Below are 19,238 nucleotides of genomic sequence, written 5' to 3'. Positions count from 1 at the left end.
ATTTTTATAAATAAAAATCAGAAACCATTGCACCAACTCTAGAGCAGGGATGTCAAACTCCAGTCCTCACTTAGGACTGGAGTTAGGACGTTTTGACGTCTTACAAGTCCAACACACCTGAATCAAAGGGCTGAAGAAGTAATTTAATTACTTAACAGAATCAACTTGTGTGTAAATTACCTTTAGTATAAATGCAGCTGTTCTGTAAAAAACTCAGATGTTTGTTAGAAAACATTTCTGAGTAAGTAAATATAATACCATAAAGTTTAAATTTGCAGGGAAATTTGAATTCAGGGTTTAGCTGTAAAATGACCAGGCTTCAAGGATTAAACATTTAACATTCATCATCTCAAAATGACTTCCATGGAAAAAAAACTAACTCTGCACAAGAACACAATGTTCCCATTATGAAACTCTGTGGGATTTACGTAGTTTTAGGGGGGAAGTTTTATATGCAAGTAAAAGAAGATGGAGTGCTTTATAATAAAACATGAAATAAAACATGTCAAAAGAAATCAAATAAACTGAAATTAAGTAAAAGCAAATGTGAAAACAGGAGTTTTGAGCTGCTTTTTAGAGAATCCAATGATCTTAATGCATTGGAATATATTTTCAGAGTGGCAAATGCAAGCTGTAGGGAGATGTTTTAAGTAAATAATTGCAAGAAGAACTCGATACATTGGCAGATTATTTCACTTGGAACAAAGAAAAAATGTCTTGTTATAAATTAAATTAAATTAAGTAAATTCACACATTAATCACTCACATTCTGCTCCTCCCATCCTGCTTTCACTATAAGACACAAGGGTGCATAGAAAGTAACACTGGGACCTGCCTCAGGCCCACCACACACACACACACACACACACACACCCACACACACACACACACACACACACACACACACACACACACACACACACACACACACACACACACACACACACACGTACATCAGATGTATTAATATCTCCCCAGGCACGAGCGGCACTGTGATGCTCTGACATATGTGCAGTTAAAGGCGTCTTAAATGTCCATATCAATCTGCGGCGCTGTCAGCTCAACAATGATGGAAACAGAACACCATCGCCTGCGTCAGGCAGCATCATTCCCATCCATGCAACATTAGAGAGATCGACGGCTCTCTGCAAGACATTCCACTGAATCTTAGCCAACCCAGAGCAAAGCTGGGTGAAAATAAATGCTGGAACTACTGGTTACGTTGTGCTGGCACTAAGATTTACCTCTTACATGCTGAGATTTACTTATGAAGAGCCAAAAACGTAATTTCCTGCTTTAAAATGGATTGGATTGCCTGGAGTTCATTGTTCTGCTCCCTCTTGGTAATGCATATATGCTTGTGACTGTGAAAAGTAATTGTCTTCTTCCTGCTGCACATAAAGCGAAATGCTCCACTTTCCAGGGATGGGAGACGTTTTGTTTTTTTCCGACTCTTTCACACCAACTCTCCCTACCTCAATTTTTTTTTTAATACAATACCTCTCTCTTCTCTCACCCAGTGAGGCAACCCTTTCAAACGGGCAGCTCCAGGTCAGTTTCCTTGCCAAGTTTTGCAGCCTGCCATGTTGTCTATTCTGCTCAGCTATTTAAAAAATGTTGAATATCAACAATGGCTTTCAGTGGTGCATTGTCAACTTTTGTATGAAGCAATCTTGGCTGAAAGAGATGGGTCCCAGAGCAGGGAGAGCTCAGCTGCAGTGTGCACGGCCCAAAGAAGTGACTGCCCAACACTCGCAACGTTTCATATTTCTCCTCTGCGCCTCGGTGATGCCGTTTGAAAGGCCGAGGCTCGACTCTGAGCTTGCCATCTTTCTGTCCATAGAGTCCTGCTTCTGGCCCTTCTGACAGTCGACTATTGAAGGTGGAACCAGCAGCGGAACTGAAAGACAGAAGCAGCAGCAGCCTTGGGACCAGTGAGAGCTCGGTGAGTTTCCTGGATTTTTTTCTGGTCAGAGTGGGAGGAGGTTAGTGGGAAGGAAAGGAGAGAAGAGGGAGGGGGCGTTCAGGAAGACGGCGGCGTTGGGGAGCTTTGTGTTCTCTGAGTTCATGTACTGAATTTGTGAAGTTGTTGCAGTGCTTCACATGTAGAAATAATGTATTTTTCATGCTTGGCCTGTTTATTGTGATCGTGATCAGAAACTGTGCAACTAAACCTAAAGTAAGCCTCGTCACTTACAACCCTTCTGACATTTCAACAATATCCAACCTGACTCCACAGCTTAAGGCTCATCCAGGCTGGATGCATCAGTGACTTTAAGCAGAGCTCCATATCTATGTTTGTACTCTTAAAGAAAAGGATGAAAGCAGGAATGAGAGGCTTGCTTCCAGATAATAGTAGCTTAGGCTCTTTGTCCTGCTGTCAGCCAGGAGAGGAGCAGAGGCTGGAAATCTCCCCATTGCAACCGGCAGCGTCTTGTATGTTTCATTGACATATCAGTCTGTGGGGCAATGAGCCGTTGCTTCTGCACCCCTCGGCACACTTCTGCTCCGTATTTGTCGGGGGCGTCTTTGTGCGAGCGCAAACAGGCGGCACGACAATCTAGCTCCTAGGTGTTGGCGAGAAATAAATTTTGATGTAAGACGAATCTGACACAATGGACTGTTTTAGGGCTGCACAGAAAGGAGGAAGAAATGTTTTGTTAGAGATTCCAATTCTGTTTTTTTCTTATGTTTTAAGTGTTCTGCCAAGAAGGGAAAATATTTAATTTAATTTAGTAGAATTATAAGAACAAATCAAGTTACTAAAATAAGTCTTGGCATACAAAGAAAATTATGACTTTTTTTCCTTAACATTCTCTCCAGGAAAATTGTTTGATTTTCTCTTTGCAATCATGAACTTTGCAAAGCATGATGAGTTTTCTGATTTATCTTTATTTTCAGATACAGTATTTTTTTTTAAAAAAACAACCACTAATAATAATAATAATAATAATAATAATAATATACAGAATTTAGTTAAGTAAAAAAAAAAAAAATTTTATGCAGTGTTGTCCTCTGCCTCACCTCTTTGCGCTCAACCAGAAGCAAGGTGACCAAATTCATCTCAGTCCAGCCCATCCATTATCTTGTCAACACAGCCAGCTTTCCACCTTAGTTTGCTCTCCTCCCAGAAGACTTGCTTTAATGAAACGCGCAGTAATCGCCACACTTATCTCGTCATGCTCAAGGTAATTAATATATTTAGAGGGCGATGGCTAACTCTTAATTAAATTAAGCCGGTTTTAATGAGACCTTGACTGTGACTGAATTTATGACCACTATCTACTTTATCAAGTGCTTGGCATGGAGCAGAGATTAGTCATTTTGTCTCAAATCAGAACTAGATTGCACATTACGTTATTCATGATTTATATATCAATTTATGCTTGTTTGTTTCTTATTTAGGGGTTTAATAAATTACCTCCTATAATATTGCTTCCCAAAGGCTCTCATCCTCTGCAATTAATGCTCAGCAGCTCTGCTGCTGTTACATTTTCATTCTGTAGGAGAATACAGATAACAAACTTGGCGGCATTAATCATATTACAAAATTGGGTGCATTTAATTAATTACAGTTACACTGCAAATTAATTGTGGATTCTAACAATATTATCTTAAACTAATGAAGCCCTGACAAAGGGAGTGTTTCATTTAAAAAAAGGGAAGAAGAAGCTAGATTAGTGGGATCTCAATTATGGCTAAAACAAAAGAGGGCCGCTTGCTCGGGCACGGTGCAAAGCAAAACATGACAATTCAGCACTTTCCCCAAAACAAAAAACTGAGAAAGTTTCCTTTGTTTTAGTAAAAACACTGAACATGGCAACGATTCGGCCGATACATGAGGGAATAATGAGTGTTGTAATTAACTGGCCAGGGGAATAACTGTACCTAAAGTAATCATCAAATAGAGGTGTTGATAATGCCATTCACTTTTCAGGCACTAGACCAGGGCTGGCCAAACATGTAAGCAATCTTTGCAGCTCCTCGCTCCCAAAAGGAGAAACTCGAACTAAACAGGTCGACAAATTTACTAGCTGTGTAGAAAATAAATAAAACCTGTTACAATTGTCATAATTAAAAGGAATTTAGTAATTTCTTCAGCTTGTATCTAAGCTGCAAAACATTTCCTGGACCTTAAAGACGAATTTAAATAAATCAACAAATGATAAAAAGAGTTTGATCTTGCTAAAATTCTGTCTATTATATGGTTGCCATGTTTTATTTTGAATTTAAAAACAAATTTTTTTTCAACATATCTTAATAAAAATTGCATTTCTCATCTGATGAATAACTTCTTCAATACTTTAACTAAATATTTAAATATTATTACATTTTAACTTATTATTTATTGCATTTAGCTGAGTCAAAAAAGTTATTTAAATATGAAAGCGTTTATGGAGAATGTGTGTATTTGTATCTATTTTAATACAAACGTAAAATATGGGTCAGCTGTTTTCAAGCGGATTTCTGCTGTGTGTCATTTAAGACATACAATCAATATGCTTTTTATTTGAGAAACTATAATAGATGCAGGACCACAAAGTCCTAAAATCTATCAAATAGTACACAAAATACAATTTTATTTCTGTTCCCTTTTGTTTAAAACATAAAAAAAGAGCAGAACATTTAAAATATTTTTTTTTTCTCACAAGATGCAGTTTGTTGTAAAAATCTTGGAAGCAAAGTGCCCAGAATAGAGCATCAAGTTCTGGCCAGAGGGACAAACAAGGAAGTCGTGTGGTGCTCAAAAGTGTCTTAACCCAGTGGCTCTGAGGCAAAAACACATTTTCTGGAATTTTCTGCTTAATTTAAGGTGAATTAAAATTAGCTTCTAGTGGACAGGGTCTTATAATTTACTGTAATTTAATGTTTTAGTTTTCATTTAACGCATCATATACCAAATGTTTGAATATGTTTCCCCTAATCTGTAAAGCAAAGAGTCAGTAATCATTGTTTCTATATGACAAAAAATGTCTCCAGTGATTTCCTCTTTTGTGATATAATTTCATTTGGCTTCATTAGCCAATAATCACAGGGGGAAAAAAAAAAAAGCTTTTTGACAATTATGGGAACTGGAGGGTCAGTAAGAATGGATTTTCACCCTGCTGCACATGATTATCTAAAGTGGCCTTGTCGCAGCGATTAACCCCGGGTCTGTGTGTGTGTGATCGACTGTGTTTGAAATGTGCATCCCTAAAATGATAAGCAGCTATGAGCCAAAGGTGATGAGGTGAGAAAACTGTGTTCCCCTCTCGGCTGAGTGAGATAGAGCGCGGCGCTGGGTGGTCACGCCTTGTCTGCTCGCGACAGTGGCGGGTTAAAGAGATTACACTGGGTCTGTGTCAGCGGCCTTGGCCTCACACACAGGAACATAATGAGGAAGGACATGCTTGGCTGCTGTGGGAGGGAAAATAAAAGAAGCTGGAGTTTGAAGCAGCTTTCTTGTGTGTTGTTTCAGATGGGAAGAGGTCGATAAGTAAGACGCTCGCATTCCTCATAGTGGTACAAGGTGAGCGTTTGAGTGCGGGGGATGACACTTCTGGGCCACCACCGCAAACGAAGCACAAATTAATTTCTTACTGCTGAGGGACGAATGCAGTCTGCTCCATTAGTCCTCCAGGCAGATGTGCACACTACACTTAATCTGAAAAAAAAAAAAAATCAATGCATCTGTCTTCTGAGTGTGTGTTTTGCTTTTATGTTTGAAGGTTGGAGTGACAGCTCCTTCTGTTGATGACTGAACCTGCAGTACTTCAGATGGACCAACAGCTGGGGACAATAGCCTTCTTTCCTCAGGCATAAGGTGAATTTATGCATTTTAATCAACTTTATAAGTTCACTTTTCATGTTAGACATTGAAAAAAAAATCTTCATTTTACTACCAGTTATTTAAAAGATGTACAGATTCTGATCCATAGGTAAGGTATCATCAAAAGGTTCATTTATTTCAATAATTCAAAAGAAAAAAATAAGCTTTTATTATTTAGATCATAAGATGCAGAATAATATATTTGTAAATATTTTTTACAACAAATGTTTGAATAATTTGAATATTAAGAAAGACCAATATAAAAAATTTCCTTCATATATAGGAATTTATTGTTACGGCTTATGCATAGACAATAATGCTGATAGGACAGTTGACCAGGAGAAAGTCACTGAAACTCTCTACATAGATAATAAGCTATAAATAGTAATATTTAAAGAAACTGGTCATTCATCTATCAAAACATATTGAAGAAAAGTTGAGTGGAAGAAAAAAATATGGTTAAAATAACCATATTTTAAGCAGCAGAGATAACTGCAGAATTTAGAGCACAAGTTTCAAACTCCAGACCATGAGAGCGAGTGTCTTGCAACTTTTCTGCTTCAACATACCAGAGTCAAATAATGAGGTTTTTAAAAAGCTGGACCCTGTGGAGGGAGAGCCATTGGATTCAGGTGCCTTTGGTGCAGGAATACATCTAAAAGTTGTTGCTTTGAGATCTTTGCTTTAGAGGATTTTGAAGTAAGTCCAATTCAAGAGTTTGATCAAATATCAGAACTGCAATATCCACCACAGACAGATGTACTGTATCAATGCACTAATTCATGCAAAAGGAGCCTCAACCAAGTGTAGAATGGTTGTACTCTATAGTAAATGGAAACACTTTTCACTTGGTCAACATTTTGTCATTAAATGTCCATTTTATTGGTCTGATATCTTAATTCCCAAAAATGAACAGTTTCTATTGCATGATCACCATAAAGGAAATAAATTCTTGAAATATAAGAGATTGGTGAAAAAGTAACTTTGAATAATTAATTTATAGAATACATGTTTTATATATTTTTTAATTAAGTCACTAAATTAAATTAAATTTTGATGGTTTTCTGATTTATTACTGTCTTGTAATTCAGCATTATAATAAAGTCATTTATTAAGTACTTGCATAGATAATGAAACAGAGACTGAAAAAGTTATGTAATTTTCTACATATCTAATGTGTATTTATTTATACATGTGAATAAAATTAATTTTGAAGCATTGATAATATTGTAGTTATGTTTTGTAATAATAAGATTTATTTAACCAGATAAAAAAAAAAACTCACTGAGATATAAAATCTATTTTTCAAGAGGGACCTGGCAAAGATAGCAGCACTGTTTACAAATTTCAACTTTTACATTCAATCAGAAAATCAGTACTCACAAAATCTAACCCAGTTTAATATTTATGCATGCAAAATGTAGATTAAAACTATCTTAATCTCAATTGATAAAAAAAATAAATACTTGTCAGGTCAGAATAATTCATTTAAGTTAAATCTGTTCTACTGGTTTAAGTATTTTAGATTATGAACTAAAATTGATCACATAAGATCCCTTAAAATAAGGAAATCTATCTTTAAAAGTGAATAGCTGTGAATCAGATGCCTTTTTCCTTCAGTATCATTAAAAAGCCACAATGCATTGGCACATTTTCTTACACTGTTTACACAAAGCACAACACAAGGGAATGCCTACTTCCCACTGGCACAGACGATCAAGCAACAGAAAACTCATCCAGGGTGAATCTGACACGTAACTTTTCTTTCAGTGTTCGACATACAAAAGCTACAAAAAGCTGATCAAACCAAAGTATTAGGACAAAAGCAGTCACCCAAAGCATTATATAATTTTTTAAATCTCAGATTTCAGATGTGACATTTAAAATAAATTTTTACAGACCCCTCACCTGGTGTTTCACGGCTCCCACTGGGGTCTCAACCCCAAAGTTTGGACCCATTTTCCTAGAAGATCTTAAAAATATTTGGCCAGATATAATGAAGCCACATTTTGTGTTCATTGATATTTAACTGGATGAGATGATACAAAAAGGAGCACACTTGATCAAGACATTAAAAATTAAATCTTTATGGAATAATTATTATCCTCTAATTAAAGACACAAACAGTTTGATAAATGCTTTGACTTTTAAAGCTTTGATGATATAAAATAGAATAATTTACTCCAGATCTGACAATAAGTACCTGTTGACTTTATCACATCATCAATGTCTTAATTTCCAAGAACATCATCCGGGTATTCTACCTGCTGCAGAAATCAAAACTCATAGAGGGGATATTACACGTGGTTGGGAGCAGAGTTAAAATGCTCAGCGATTCTGCGTTACAGATTACAGCATTAAACATCATGAACATTAAAATGCATCATTTTTATATGACCAACTGCAGCTCTTACTGGTCAGATGAGTCCAATTATCATTAGGAATACCAGCGCAGCTTTGTGCGACAAAGAGACGATAAGACCAACACTTTTATTCCTTTAAATGACCCGTGAATATTATTTTTACCTGAGCTGAACTGGGAGGACGCAGCTATTCACGCCGCACAAAGGGAACAGCAGACCGTGCGTAAATTGCATCTTCATTTGCATTCCCGCCCCCCTCACCTCAAAAAAAAAAAATCATGCAAATCTTAATGAGACAGTCTCCATTGTGACTGTAATTGAAAAGCCATTCTTTGTTAATTACTGTTTCTCAAAGGGGCTTCGTCCGCCGGTCACCGAGCTGAAAACAAAACACGAAAAAAGTTACTGATTCCAGACACACAAAAATGTAGAAAACTATGATTATTGTCGATGTGAAAATTGGCTAATATTTAGAGTGTGTGCGAGGTTATTTTATTGTAATATATGTTAATAAAACGTGCAACATATAAATAAAACCTCCAAATAAACAAAAGCAAAAAATTACAGATATTTAATGTATTTTTAAGAGATGATTTTCGAGCATAAAAAGTCTAAAATAATGAATAACTTTGTTGTCAAGTTGCAAATAAGTTAAAATAATTGATAGTAAATGTGTATTACTTAAATGTGTATTTAATAACATAGGCTACTAACTAACCTTAAAAAACATATATTTGCGACTGATTTACTTTAGGGTAAAGTGTTGATTTTACGCTTTGTGCGCTCGATTTTGAATTTGAAAAAAAAAAAGAGGAAATACAAGTTTTAACCAGGACTGAGGTTTAAGTCAAGACTTCCACACATTTCCCAACACTGAGCAGGAGAGACCTGAGAGACCTGAGGGACCCCTGAGGGCTGTCAGGGCTTGTTGAGCCTGAATCGGAGCAGACTGTGCTGGTGGTCCCTCCGTTCCTTAATTAGGAAATTAGCTGCACAGAGGGCCTCATTATCAAACTCCGGGTTACTCCTGACTGGGTCTCTCTCTCTCTCTCTCTCTCTCTCTCTCTCTCTCTCTCTCTCTCTCTCTCTCTCTTTGCTACCGGTCAATTTCCATAAGGAGATTACAAGCGGATCAGTATTGAGATTTGCGCAGATAAACAAATAACCGGTCCCTGAGAATTAGATGGCGACTAATTGGACGTTAGTTTTATTGCTCCCGCGCTGTTTGTCACGCCCCATTGAACGGGAAAATGGGATCCGTGCGGTGATGTCTCTTTTTGAGCGGATTTACGACTATGACTCAAGACGAATAAAGTGGGATCTATCCCCACAATTTGGCAACAGAATCATTTTTCCCTTTTTTTTTTTTTTTTTTTTTTTTTTTTTTTTTTTTGCAAAACCATTGGTGCATGATTCTGATTTAGTTTTGTCTTATTTCAGTAGATCTTGCAAAATTGTTTAACGAGATTTAATTTCACAATTTAGGCAGAACAGAAAATGAACTTTTGCGTGTTTTTGTTTGTTAATGAAAATGAAATCGATTTCAGTTTGAGTCAGGGAGGCGCCTGGGCTTTAGTCTTTGTTTGATCACAATTTAAAAAAAGAAACAAAAGCAAAACCGTGCATTTAATTTGCTCTATGCGCATTCCCCGTGCCGCCTGGCCGCGGAGGGCCCAACAGTAGCTGCATTTTGGTCTGGAAAACCCCCAGGAGGCGATTTCACCCGAAACTCAATCTGCAGAAGCGCTCCCGCAGATACTCAGGTGTCAATAAGTTCACTCTCGATGGTCGATGGTTCATTAGCAGGTGTGAAATGTTCGCACTTTAGTTTGGATTCAGTGGCTGAGGGTCGTTTGTAAAGGCGACACGCATGCAAATAAAGAAGCGATAAGGGAGGGCTCTCTGCGCTGATTGTTGTGTGGCAAAACAAGACTGCAAACAGCAGTTCACAAGGTTTAAACTAAACTTTTCCTCATGGGACCAAAAAAGAAAGAGCCCTTCTCATCCACAAGAGGTCGTTCATGTATTAAAGTTCCAAAAAAAGGTCCCTGAACGCAGCACAGTCATGCCAGTGCGAATTAACATTCATTTAATCTATATTTCATGAAAAGATTTTCTATTTAAATAGTGGAACTGAATAAAAAGTGACTTTCGTGAATGAAACTTTAAAATCATTATACATGCTTTAAAAAAAAGTTAGATAATTTTATCCTCACGAAGCTTGAATATGTTGACAGAAAATTATACATGATCCAAAGCAAAATCAACAAAAAACAAAACAAACAAAACCAAAAAATAGCACAACTCTGATCTAAAACATTGAAAAAGGCTCGTTTTAAACATTCCAGATCAACTCAATATGGTGTCTAAATTTAATGAGTAAATTTAATTTAAATTAGTCTAAAACAAAATAAATATGAATCCATTGAAACTATTGTTGAAATAAATAAATGGACCTGATTGAATTTCAGAAAGAAATTTTTAATTGGGTAAAACATTTAAAATATTTATTTGAATTCAGTTTGTAGACTTAATATTATTTTCTCGCTTTTCTTTTGACTTTTATATCATTTTATTATTAATTTAAACCTTCAACAAATTTATCCCAGTAGGGCTAAAATTTCCAATTCCAAACTTTATTTATATTTAAATCACCACAAATTTACTCTTCGTTTCATAACACTAATCTTCAGAAATAAAAACTACAACGACTAATAATGCTGCCCTAAATAAAGATTTCCACATCATTATTTTCTCTAGAATAAAACCAAAATGAACACGAAAACAAATCCCTTCATTTCCCCCTCTGCATTCTCTATCCTCAGCCTCTAAATGCTGAAATTTCTGCGCTCTTGTTGCTGAAGTGCGCTCCAGTTTTAAATCTTCTCCTCCTTCCTCCTCCTCCAACCCAAAACGCACGGATCCGCTCTCCGGTTGGAGCTGCGCGCTGATTGGTCCGCTGCCTCTTATTATCAGCCAGTCAAGCCACATCACATGGTTCGGCCTCATGGGCCTATTAACACACGAGCTTGGAGAACAAGTTTGCAGACTTGTGTTTGAGAGGCGAGAGGAACGGAGCTGCTCTGAGCGGACACAAACCAGAGACGCACCTGCACACACATTCGTCGCTTCAGGCAGAACTTTTTGGCGTCTCTTTGACTTTTCTTTGGCGAGGGTTTGTGAACTTTTAATCCATTTTTTTTCCATGTGCGTGTGAGTGATCGTTAAAAGTCGCCTGAATGTATAACATGATGGAAACCGAGATCAAGACCCCGCTCCCGCAGTCCAACTCGGGCTCGGCGCCGGGCGCAAAGAACAACAGCGCCAGCGACCAGGAGCGGGTGAAGCGGCCGATGAACGCCTTCATGGTCTGGTCCAGGGGTCAGCGGAGGAAGATGGCTCAAGAAAACCCCAAAATGCACAACTCTGAAATCAGCAAGCGGCTCGGTGCTGACTGGAAACTTCTGACTGACTCCGAAAAAAGGCCGTTCATTGACGAGGCCAAGCGTCTACGGGCGATGCACATGAAGGAGCACCCGGATTATAAATACCGGCCCCGCAGGAAGACCAAGACCTTGCTCAAGAAAGACAAGTATTCTCTGCCCGGAGGACTGCTGGCGCCTGGATCCAACGCCGTCAACAACTCGGTGTCGGTGGGCCAGCGGATGGACGGTTACGCGCACATGAACGGCTGGACAAACAGCGCGTACTCCCTGATGCAGGACCAGCTGGCCTACCCTCAGCATCACAGCATGAACAGCCCCCAGATCCAGCAGATGCACCGGTACGAGATGGCCGGCCTTCAGTACCCGATGATGTCCTCGGCGCAGACCTACATGAACGCGGCGTCCACCTACAGCATGTCCCCGGCGTACACGCAACAGACCACCAGCGCCATGGGGCTGAGCTCCATGGCGTCCGTGTGTAAGACGGAGCCGAGCTCGCCGCCGCCGGCCATCACGTCCCACTCTCAGCGGGCGTGCTTGGGGGACCTGAGGGACATGATCAGCATGTACCTGCCCCCCGGCGGGGACAGCGCGGAGCATTCCTCCCTGCAGAGCAGCCGGTTGCACAGCGTCCATCCACACTATCAGACCGCAGGGACTGGCGTCAACGGGACGCTACCTCTCACCCACATCTGAATGATAAATAGTAAGAATAATAATGGTAAAAAAAGACTTTTAAAAAATGTACTTCGGATACTTGAACTTCTTTTGATTGCTGCAGAAAGAACGTTCAGCAGAATCGTTCAAGAACAGTTTTATCTGAAAATCCTGTCCGTTTGATGAACTTTAAATGGACCCAAACTGAACGCTGAGCCCAGCTCCGCCGAGGCTTTTCATCACAAGTAGAAGCAATCAATCTGTGTAGAAGAATTGGACTTCTATATTTTAAATAAATGCCATATTTTCTCTCTTTGAAAAGGCATGTGGCCTCGTGTAGGGGCTGGCGTATTTCAGAAAAAAAAAGCTGGATGGACAGTCTGTTCATAAATGTTTACACTTAATTTGTAGAATGTCAGTCGTCTCCACTGTGTTCACAACCTTCATAATCCCTTTCTGTTTTTATTTTTATTTCCTTCCCAACATGAACTAGGTTTAAATAAAAGACTGTGCCGGTCGCAAACGCAAGTTTTATTTATAGAAAGATTTCTGTTTTTCCTTCTCTAGCTTGTGCAGCCCGTGAAACTATTCAAGAACTTTTTTTTTTTTTTGAATTTTTGTTTTTTGTAAATTTGTTTTGTTCAGTGATGGGTTTTTTTTTTTTTGACATGTGTCATGTTTACCCATTTATCCTGAACGAAAAAGGTTTATTTAAACTGACGTTTCTACATATTTTAAGACCATCCTCTATTCTTAAAAGCTGAATAAATTTTTACGAAACGTAATTTTTTGACTCAGTGTGTTGTGTGCAAAATAAGGAGAAGTTTAAAATTGAATTAACTGGCTTTATAACAAATACGAATAGATATAAAAATGCTGTTGTGTTTAAATATTATATATTTTTAAGTGTACATAAACTAAACATATTAAAGGGCAATCTCACACAATTTATTGTTAAAAATCTGTAGAGTTCACAATTATAACAAATATGACATAAAAAGTGGAGCAAATAATTTGGTTTTCCAAAATGAGAAAGTTTTATAATTTTTTTAAAAGAAAAATACTAATTTAACTCTTTGTTGTTGTTGTTTTTTTATTTCTAAAAACTGAAAAAAGTTATTTATTCACAGTACTTCATTCACAAGCTACAGATCCTTCATCTTTATTAAAATTTTATTTTCCAAAAAGCTGCTGCTGTTAACAACTTTTGCTTCTCCTCAAATTTAACCATTTTTCAGTCAAAATGCAGCGTCTGTCAGACACAAAAGCTGACCTTTAGTGCTTTATTGTGCACTGATTGGCCCTCTAGAGCTATTAGAAAGTTATTTTAATATTTTAAGAGAAATATATATAATCATTTGAGATACAGAAAATAAAAACAAGTGTCTTCAGTCTTCTAATATAAAGCATTGCAGTAGAAATAGTTTTGAAAAGTTTCTGCAATTTATCTCAGCTACACTACAATGAAGACACCTTTTAGGTATTTGTACAGCATAAAATATTTTGATGAAAAAAGTTAATTATCATGCAGAATTATTAATTATAAGTTTAATACATGAATAAGAGGAACATTCCATAAAACTAGGTATGGCTGTAACATCCTGTAATTTATGCTTAATTTAGTTTAATTATCAGAGTGCTCTAAGCTTGCACAGCATCTATAACTATAGCCACACTCTTTGCTGCTGTGCTACTATTATACACAGGTGCATGGAAGAATGGGCCAGCCTGCTGTTGGAGTGTACCTAAGGATAAATAATCTGCCATTACAAAGAGGGCCGAAACAGCATGGCCCTGCCGGCCTTCCCACACTCCCTGCAGAACTGGATCCATATAGCTCAGTGCAGCAGCCCGGATTAGACCCCACGTACCTTTGTGGAGGGAAAGATTATCCAGACCTCCCTGCATTCACTGACAGGGTTTAAGTCACTCTAGCGTGCCAGCAGCCACCCGTCACCTAATCGCACTCTCAAACTCCCTTTTTTTGTTGCTGAAATTAAGCAGCTTTTCTGCCGCTGCTCCTCAGAAGTGTGTGGACAGAGCAAAGGTTAGTGGTCAGTTATCAAACTTCAGGAAAGCAATCCACTCTACACTGAGACATTGGGGATCAATTTAGGATAAAAGTTGAAGTTTCTGTTTGAAATGTGCAGAGAAATCCTGTTTCCCTCCAACACTAGATTAGGCGTTAAAGATGATGTTTAGGGGTAAAGTGTGAATATGTATGGATTGTGTTTGAATATTCTGGCAGCTAGTTGATCTGAATGTGGCTTAAAAGCACCCCATCCCTCATTCTCCCACATGCAGAGTGCCCAGAGGGCCTCTCTCCCCTGTCCTGTGGAGCTCTGTGCCCACTCAGCAAGTGCAGGCATATCCCACTTCCATCTGCCTATGACCTCACAGCCCCTGTTTGTTTAACCCCCTCTCCAAAAACTAACCTAATTATAGCCCTGTAGTACACGGATTCAGGAGATTCCCAGCGGATTTTACCACTATGTGTCTACCTGTCACACGAAGGGCTCTCGCCATGGGCCACGTTGATCAGTCAGCCCTGTTTTTCACACTCTCTCCTCAAATTATGTCAGAACATGTCCCGCCAGTTGCACATCTTGTGCGAGTACATAGGGGGGTGCGGGGGTGGGGGTGGTAAAAGCACAAGAAGTGTGCGCCAAGTGTCCCAGTTGACGTCAGTGTGATGAATGGAAAAACTCATTACACAAATCTGGCTGACGTTTCTGACATTACTTATTCACCTGCACCGACCGGCTGGGCAACTCTGTAGCCAGTGCACGCCTTCCACCCTCAAACCTTCGATTTAATCGCAGTCTGCGATCTAGCAACTCCCCTGATGCGCAGATCAGAAATTGGTGTGGTTTGGGTGTAACGGATGAACGCCTCACTGCGGGTCAGGATTCCTGTGATGGATTCAGATTGCAGTGGAGTTTTTTTTTTTGGCTGGTATCCTTGAATATGGGAGGGCCTGTCCATAACCTGTTTGAGGTTCTTGGATTGACAGCAGAGTGGTGTGTGAGTGGACAAGGCTGTTGAGGTACGGGGGTTGGGGACGGGGGTTAATCTCCCTGAAATAGGGCAGATGTTGTTAACGAGCTCCTCTCAGGTCGACTCCCTGCGTGGGAAAATGGCATCAAATCCTCCTGGGGTCAGGGCTTTTGGGCTGACCCACTAAGAACCATCCCTCTTCACCGCACCGTCCTCTCCATCGCTCTTCATTCACTGGCAGCACTCAGCAGAGACACTAGAAAAATCACATCTGACCGTCTTTGTAGCTCTAAGAACATCTGAGATTCAGGTCCTTGTCTGAACCTATGTAGGCACCCATGAGGCTTGTTGCGTGATGTTAATGTCTCATTAATGATAACTGTGGATAGATCAGAGTCACTGACACAACCACAAAGAATGTTGAGTGGGAAATGCTTCAAAGACAAGCATGCCGCTCTTCAAGAAAACGCATCCGCCCAGCTGCAAGCTACTTGTTCTTGTCTCAGTAGAAAGTGAAATAGTTGGATAAAAGCCTTGCAGGCGCTGAAGACTAAACTAAAGTTAATGTATGCAGAGAGACAAATAAAATTAACTAACTACTAAAACAACAGGCTCTTCACACTCAGTGTTCAATTTAACAATAGATTCACTTTTCCACACTGACAATAAAAGCAAGAATGTGGGAGACAAAAAAACTCAAAAATGTTTCTTAAACTTGTTATTTTTTCAAACTTTGCAATGCTAAAAAGTTTAAAAGTCATCAAAACATTCAAATTCTTGAGTTAGACCTTAAAGTTTTGGTTGGAACTGATTGAACTAAAGCAAGAAAAAACCTCTGAAGAGCTGCAGGCTGACCTGGAGCAATTTGGAGTGGTGGTTTCAGGCTGAGCCACACAATTCCCTCTGAAACCAGCAGGTTTCAGCGGGCAAAGATCAAGGAGGACAGCTACTGAAGGCTCAGAAAGAAAGGCACAAACATGTAGGACTCATATTTGATGAGCTTTAATACACTACAAAACTGTTTCTCAAGGATAATGTTTGATAAACCTAATAAACGGAAGTATTGTTTTTAATTTCTTAAAATGAAAACAGTTTGCTAGTTAAATAACTTGCTAAAGTAGTAAACAACTACTAAACTAAAAATATTCTTCCAGATGTTTTAATGTGCATTTCCATCGTGGAGAAGTAGGACTCTGATATTAATGTCTGTATTGGTTACTCTACAAAACAGCGACACAATAACAAAGTGTCTTCAGTCAAACACTTCAGATTCGTTGCAATGCAGATTCTTTGAGGTGTTAAATAAATTATAGCAACATTAATTTCCCTTTGCGAGTGATAACTGAATATGTACTGATATTTATAAAACCATTTGATAAGTTAAAATATTATTTAAAAGTTTTTTTATTTCTCTAGTGTATCACTAAGTTGAACACATAATTGATCACCCACAGATGGATATTTGAAAGCCTGTATTTCTGTTAATTATGATGATTTTCCGCTTACAGGTAATGGAAACATGACATTTCAAATTAAAATATTACATCAGACTATTAAAAAATATTTTCAATACAAAAATATAGCCCGAATGAAAAGAATGTTTAATTCCTGCAAATTAAAGTTATAAATTGTGTTGCTCTTAAAATCCGAAATGAATCAGGTTATAGTTCACGGTAACAAAATGTCAGAACGTTAAATTAATCCTTTTGGAAGTTATTTCAGATTTTTATCAAATGTTAAACTGTAGTGAGAAAAATTATGACACCACATTTTCAATTTAATTAAAACTTCAAAATAACCCTCGAACAATGACACAAACTAAACACTTTCAAGGAACTATGAAGTAATCTTTATTTTAATGTAACATTTGGTTTAAATGATGGCTATTTTGTTGTTCGACCCATGTACAGACTGAACATGCTGCATTCAACTTGGCTATGATGTGGCTTCTCCTCATCAATCACGCCCAGAATGGGCACGTCTATGGTTTATTCCGAGTCAGCAGTGCCTGCCTTCGGGTTTATCCCAGCTCAGCTTTTAATGCAAAGGTCATCCATTAAGGTGTTTGACTCTGAAGGCGTGTTTACTTTGCCACAGCAGGTGTGTGTGAATATGAGACTTGTCAAATATGAGTCAGGATTACCGTGGCTTTTGTCCCAAATAGAGCAAATACAAATTGCACGAACGACTTGAAACAGGACGAATGTGATTTATTTTTTCTTTCTTTCTCTGGTTCCTCTGACATTTTCTTCGGTTAGAGATCATTGAGCTTTTCTTGAACCTGTTTTTGCTTGTAATTGTGGTTGCAGAAAACCACAAAAGCGCACGCATTGGTAGTTCGCAGCAGGATTAAGCGACTTCTTTGCGAGTAAGTTGTGATGACAAATAGATGGAAACATTTGGTTTTGATGTGAAACCGATTGACTCACTGTAGTGTGAAACCTCTATCTGCTGCAGATGGTCTTTTTCTGCACTGCATGTTTGTCTATGAACACTGGAGCATGTAGAGCTGCTTGAAATTTGCTAAGATATAGATTTTTATTTTACCCTCCCAGGGTGTCCTGTAAAAATTGGGCCAAGTGTATGTGAGCTGGTGTATGTGCTGTTCTTTAGGCCTTATGAGGAGTGTATGGGACCTTTGTTAGACAATGCAGAGCTGAGGGGGGCCAAGACTTAGGGGGGCTGCAAGAGGGAAGATTAGGCCTCTCATCTAGGCCACAGATATTGATTAGTGTATGCTGAGGACAGTGAAAGGGAACACGGATTGACAGATAAACAATGGCCATGTGTGGTGACCGTAGTCCATCAGAAACCCTCTGATCACATCTTACTGTTCATTCTGCAACACGTACCTACATCTGATGCCAGTTTAATGAAAATACGCTTTGTGACTTGAGAAAAAAAAGTTTGAGTCTGCGTTTGAATCTGAGAGAAGATTAATGCTTTTGGCGAAGGTTGAGGCACTTTTTTGAACTTTTGCCTGAATGCGTGTGTAGGCGTGTGCGCGTGCGTGTGTGTGTGTTTTTTGGGGATCGTATCCCTGGGAACGTGGGGGGAGGTGGAAGACGCTCGGCTACGGGTCAGTCGTGACTGACTCTGTCACTTATTGATTAGTTGCCATGGAGAGTTAGTCGGGCCATCTCTCTTGGAGGTGTGTCCCCAAGGGCCAGCGGCGGTGTCCAGATGAGCCTGTGGAGGCTTTGTACACTGGGGGTTCAGTGTGTGTGTGTGTATTATAAACTCACTAATTCTCATTCACAGTTCCTTAATTTTCCTCCATATTGTGACCTCATATTTTTATTAATACACTGATTTTGCATCCTGTTTCTACCATTCTGTGTTGCAAAATCTCAGAGAGAAAAAGTGTTTCTACACACACTCACACGCACACACACATCTCCTCCCAGGGGATCTGCAATAAAGAGGATTGTAAACAAATTGTCCAAACTTATTGAGCTGTGAAATCCACCTCATATCCCCTGGATTTGCCTGTTCCTGTGATCCCCAGTCATCTCTGTTTTTGTGCTTTCAAGGTTTACGAAGAAAGAGGGAGATGGACGGAGAGGACGTCTTGGAGCCAGCAATCCACCTGCAGTAGCTTACGACTCTGACTGCACAGCAGGAGGAGAAAACGATGGTGCTGAACTTCACACCTAACATTCAGATTGAAAACAAGACAGGTAGAGAACAAGTTAAAAGACAAATTGAACTGTCAAAGATAAGGAGGCTCAAGCAAGATAGTGTTATTAATGGATAATTGTAATCATTCTCTTCCTGTATTATTTCTCATAACTTTAGCTAAGATTTCTAAAATTAAAATCACTTAATTTATAATGGAAAACCATGGAAATGGCAACAGATCAAAAAGATTTTAACATTCTCTTTCTTCAATGATGGCAAAACGGATTTAAACAGTAACAAAAATCTCAAAGTTCAGATTTTGATCCTGATCCCAAATGCTGCTAT

General features: G+C 38.8%; 1 protein-coding gene and 1 long non-coding RNA gene across 2 annotated transcripts; both read left to right on the top strand.

The window, feature by feature from the left end:
* The first annotated feature begins 1,714 nt into the window (after positions 1 to 1,714).
* On the top strand, positions 1,715 to 18,942 carry LOC129360727 (uncharacterized). The gene is made up of 3 exons (XR_008606088.1): positions 1,715 to 1,945; positions 5,709 to 5,803; positions 18,806 to 18,942. It is a non-coding gene; the product is annotated as an uncharacterized LOC129360727 (long non-coding RNA).
* On the top strand, positions 10,834 to 13,060 carry LOC129360726 (transcription factor Sox-3). The gene has a single exon (XM_055031107.1). It carries the CDS (start codon positions 11,412 to 11,414, stop codon positions 12,312 to 12,314), a length of 903 nt encoding a protein of 300 aa, XP_054887082.1. The 5' UTR covers positions 10,834 to 11,411; the 3' UTR covers positions 12,315 to 13,060.
* Positions 18,943 to 19,238: the final 296 nt, after the last annotated feature.

Source organism: Poeciliopsis prolifica, unplaced genomic scaffold, assembly GCF_027474105.1.
Source record: "Poeciliopsis prolifica strain line A6 unplaced genomic scaffold, Auburn_PproV2 SCAFFOLD006, whole genome shotgun sequence".
Classification (NCBI taxonomy): Eukaryota; Metazoa; Chordata; class Actinopteri; order Cyprinodontiformes; family Poeciliidae; genus Poeciliopsis; species Poeciliopsis prolifica.
The sequence above is the reverse complement of the archived record's forward strand: the minus strand, read 5'-3'. Positions and strand labels throughout refer to the sequence as shown.

What these genes read in the sequence shown, in the direction of transcription:
- LOC129360726 (XM_055031107.1), top strand. Translation starts at nt 11,412, where the DNA reads ATGTATAACATGATGGAAACCGAGATCAAGACCCCGCTCCCGCAGTCC.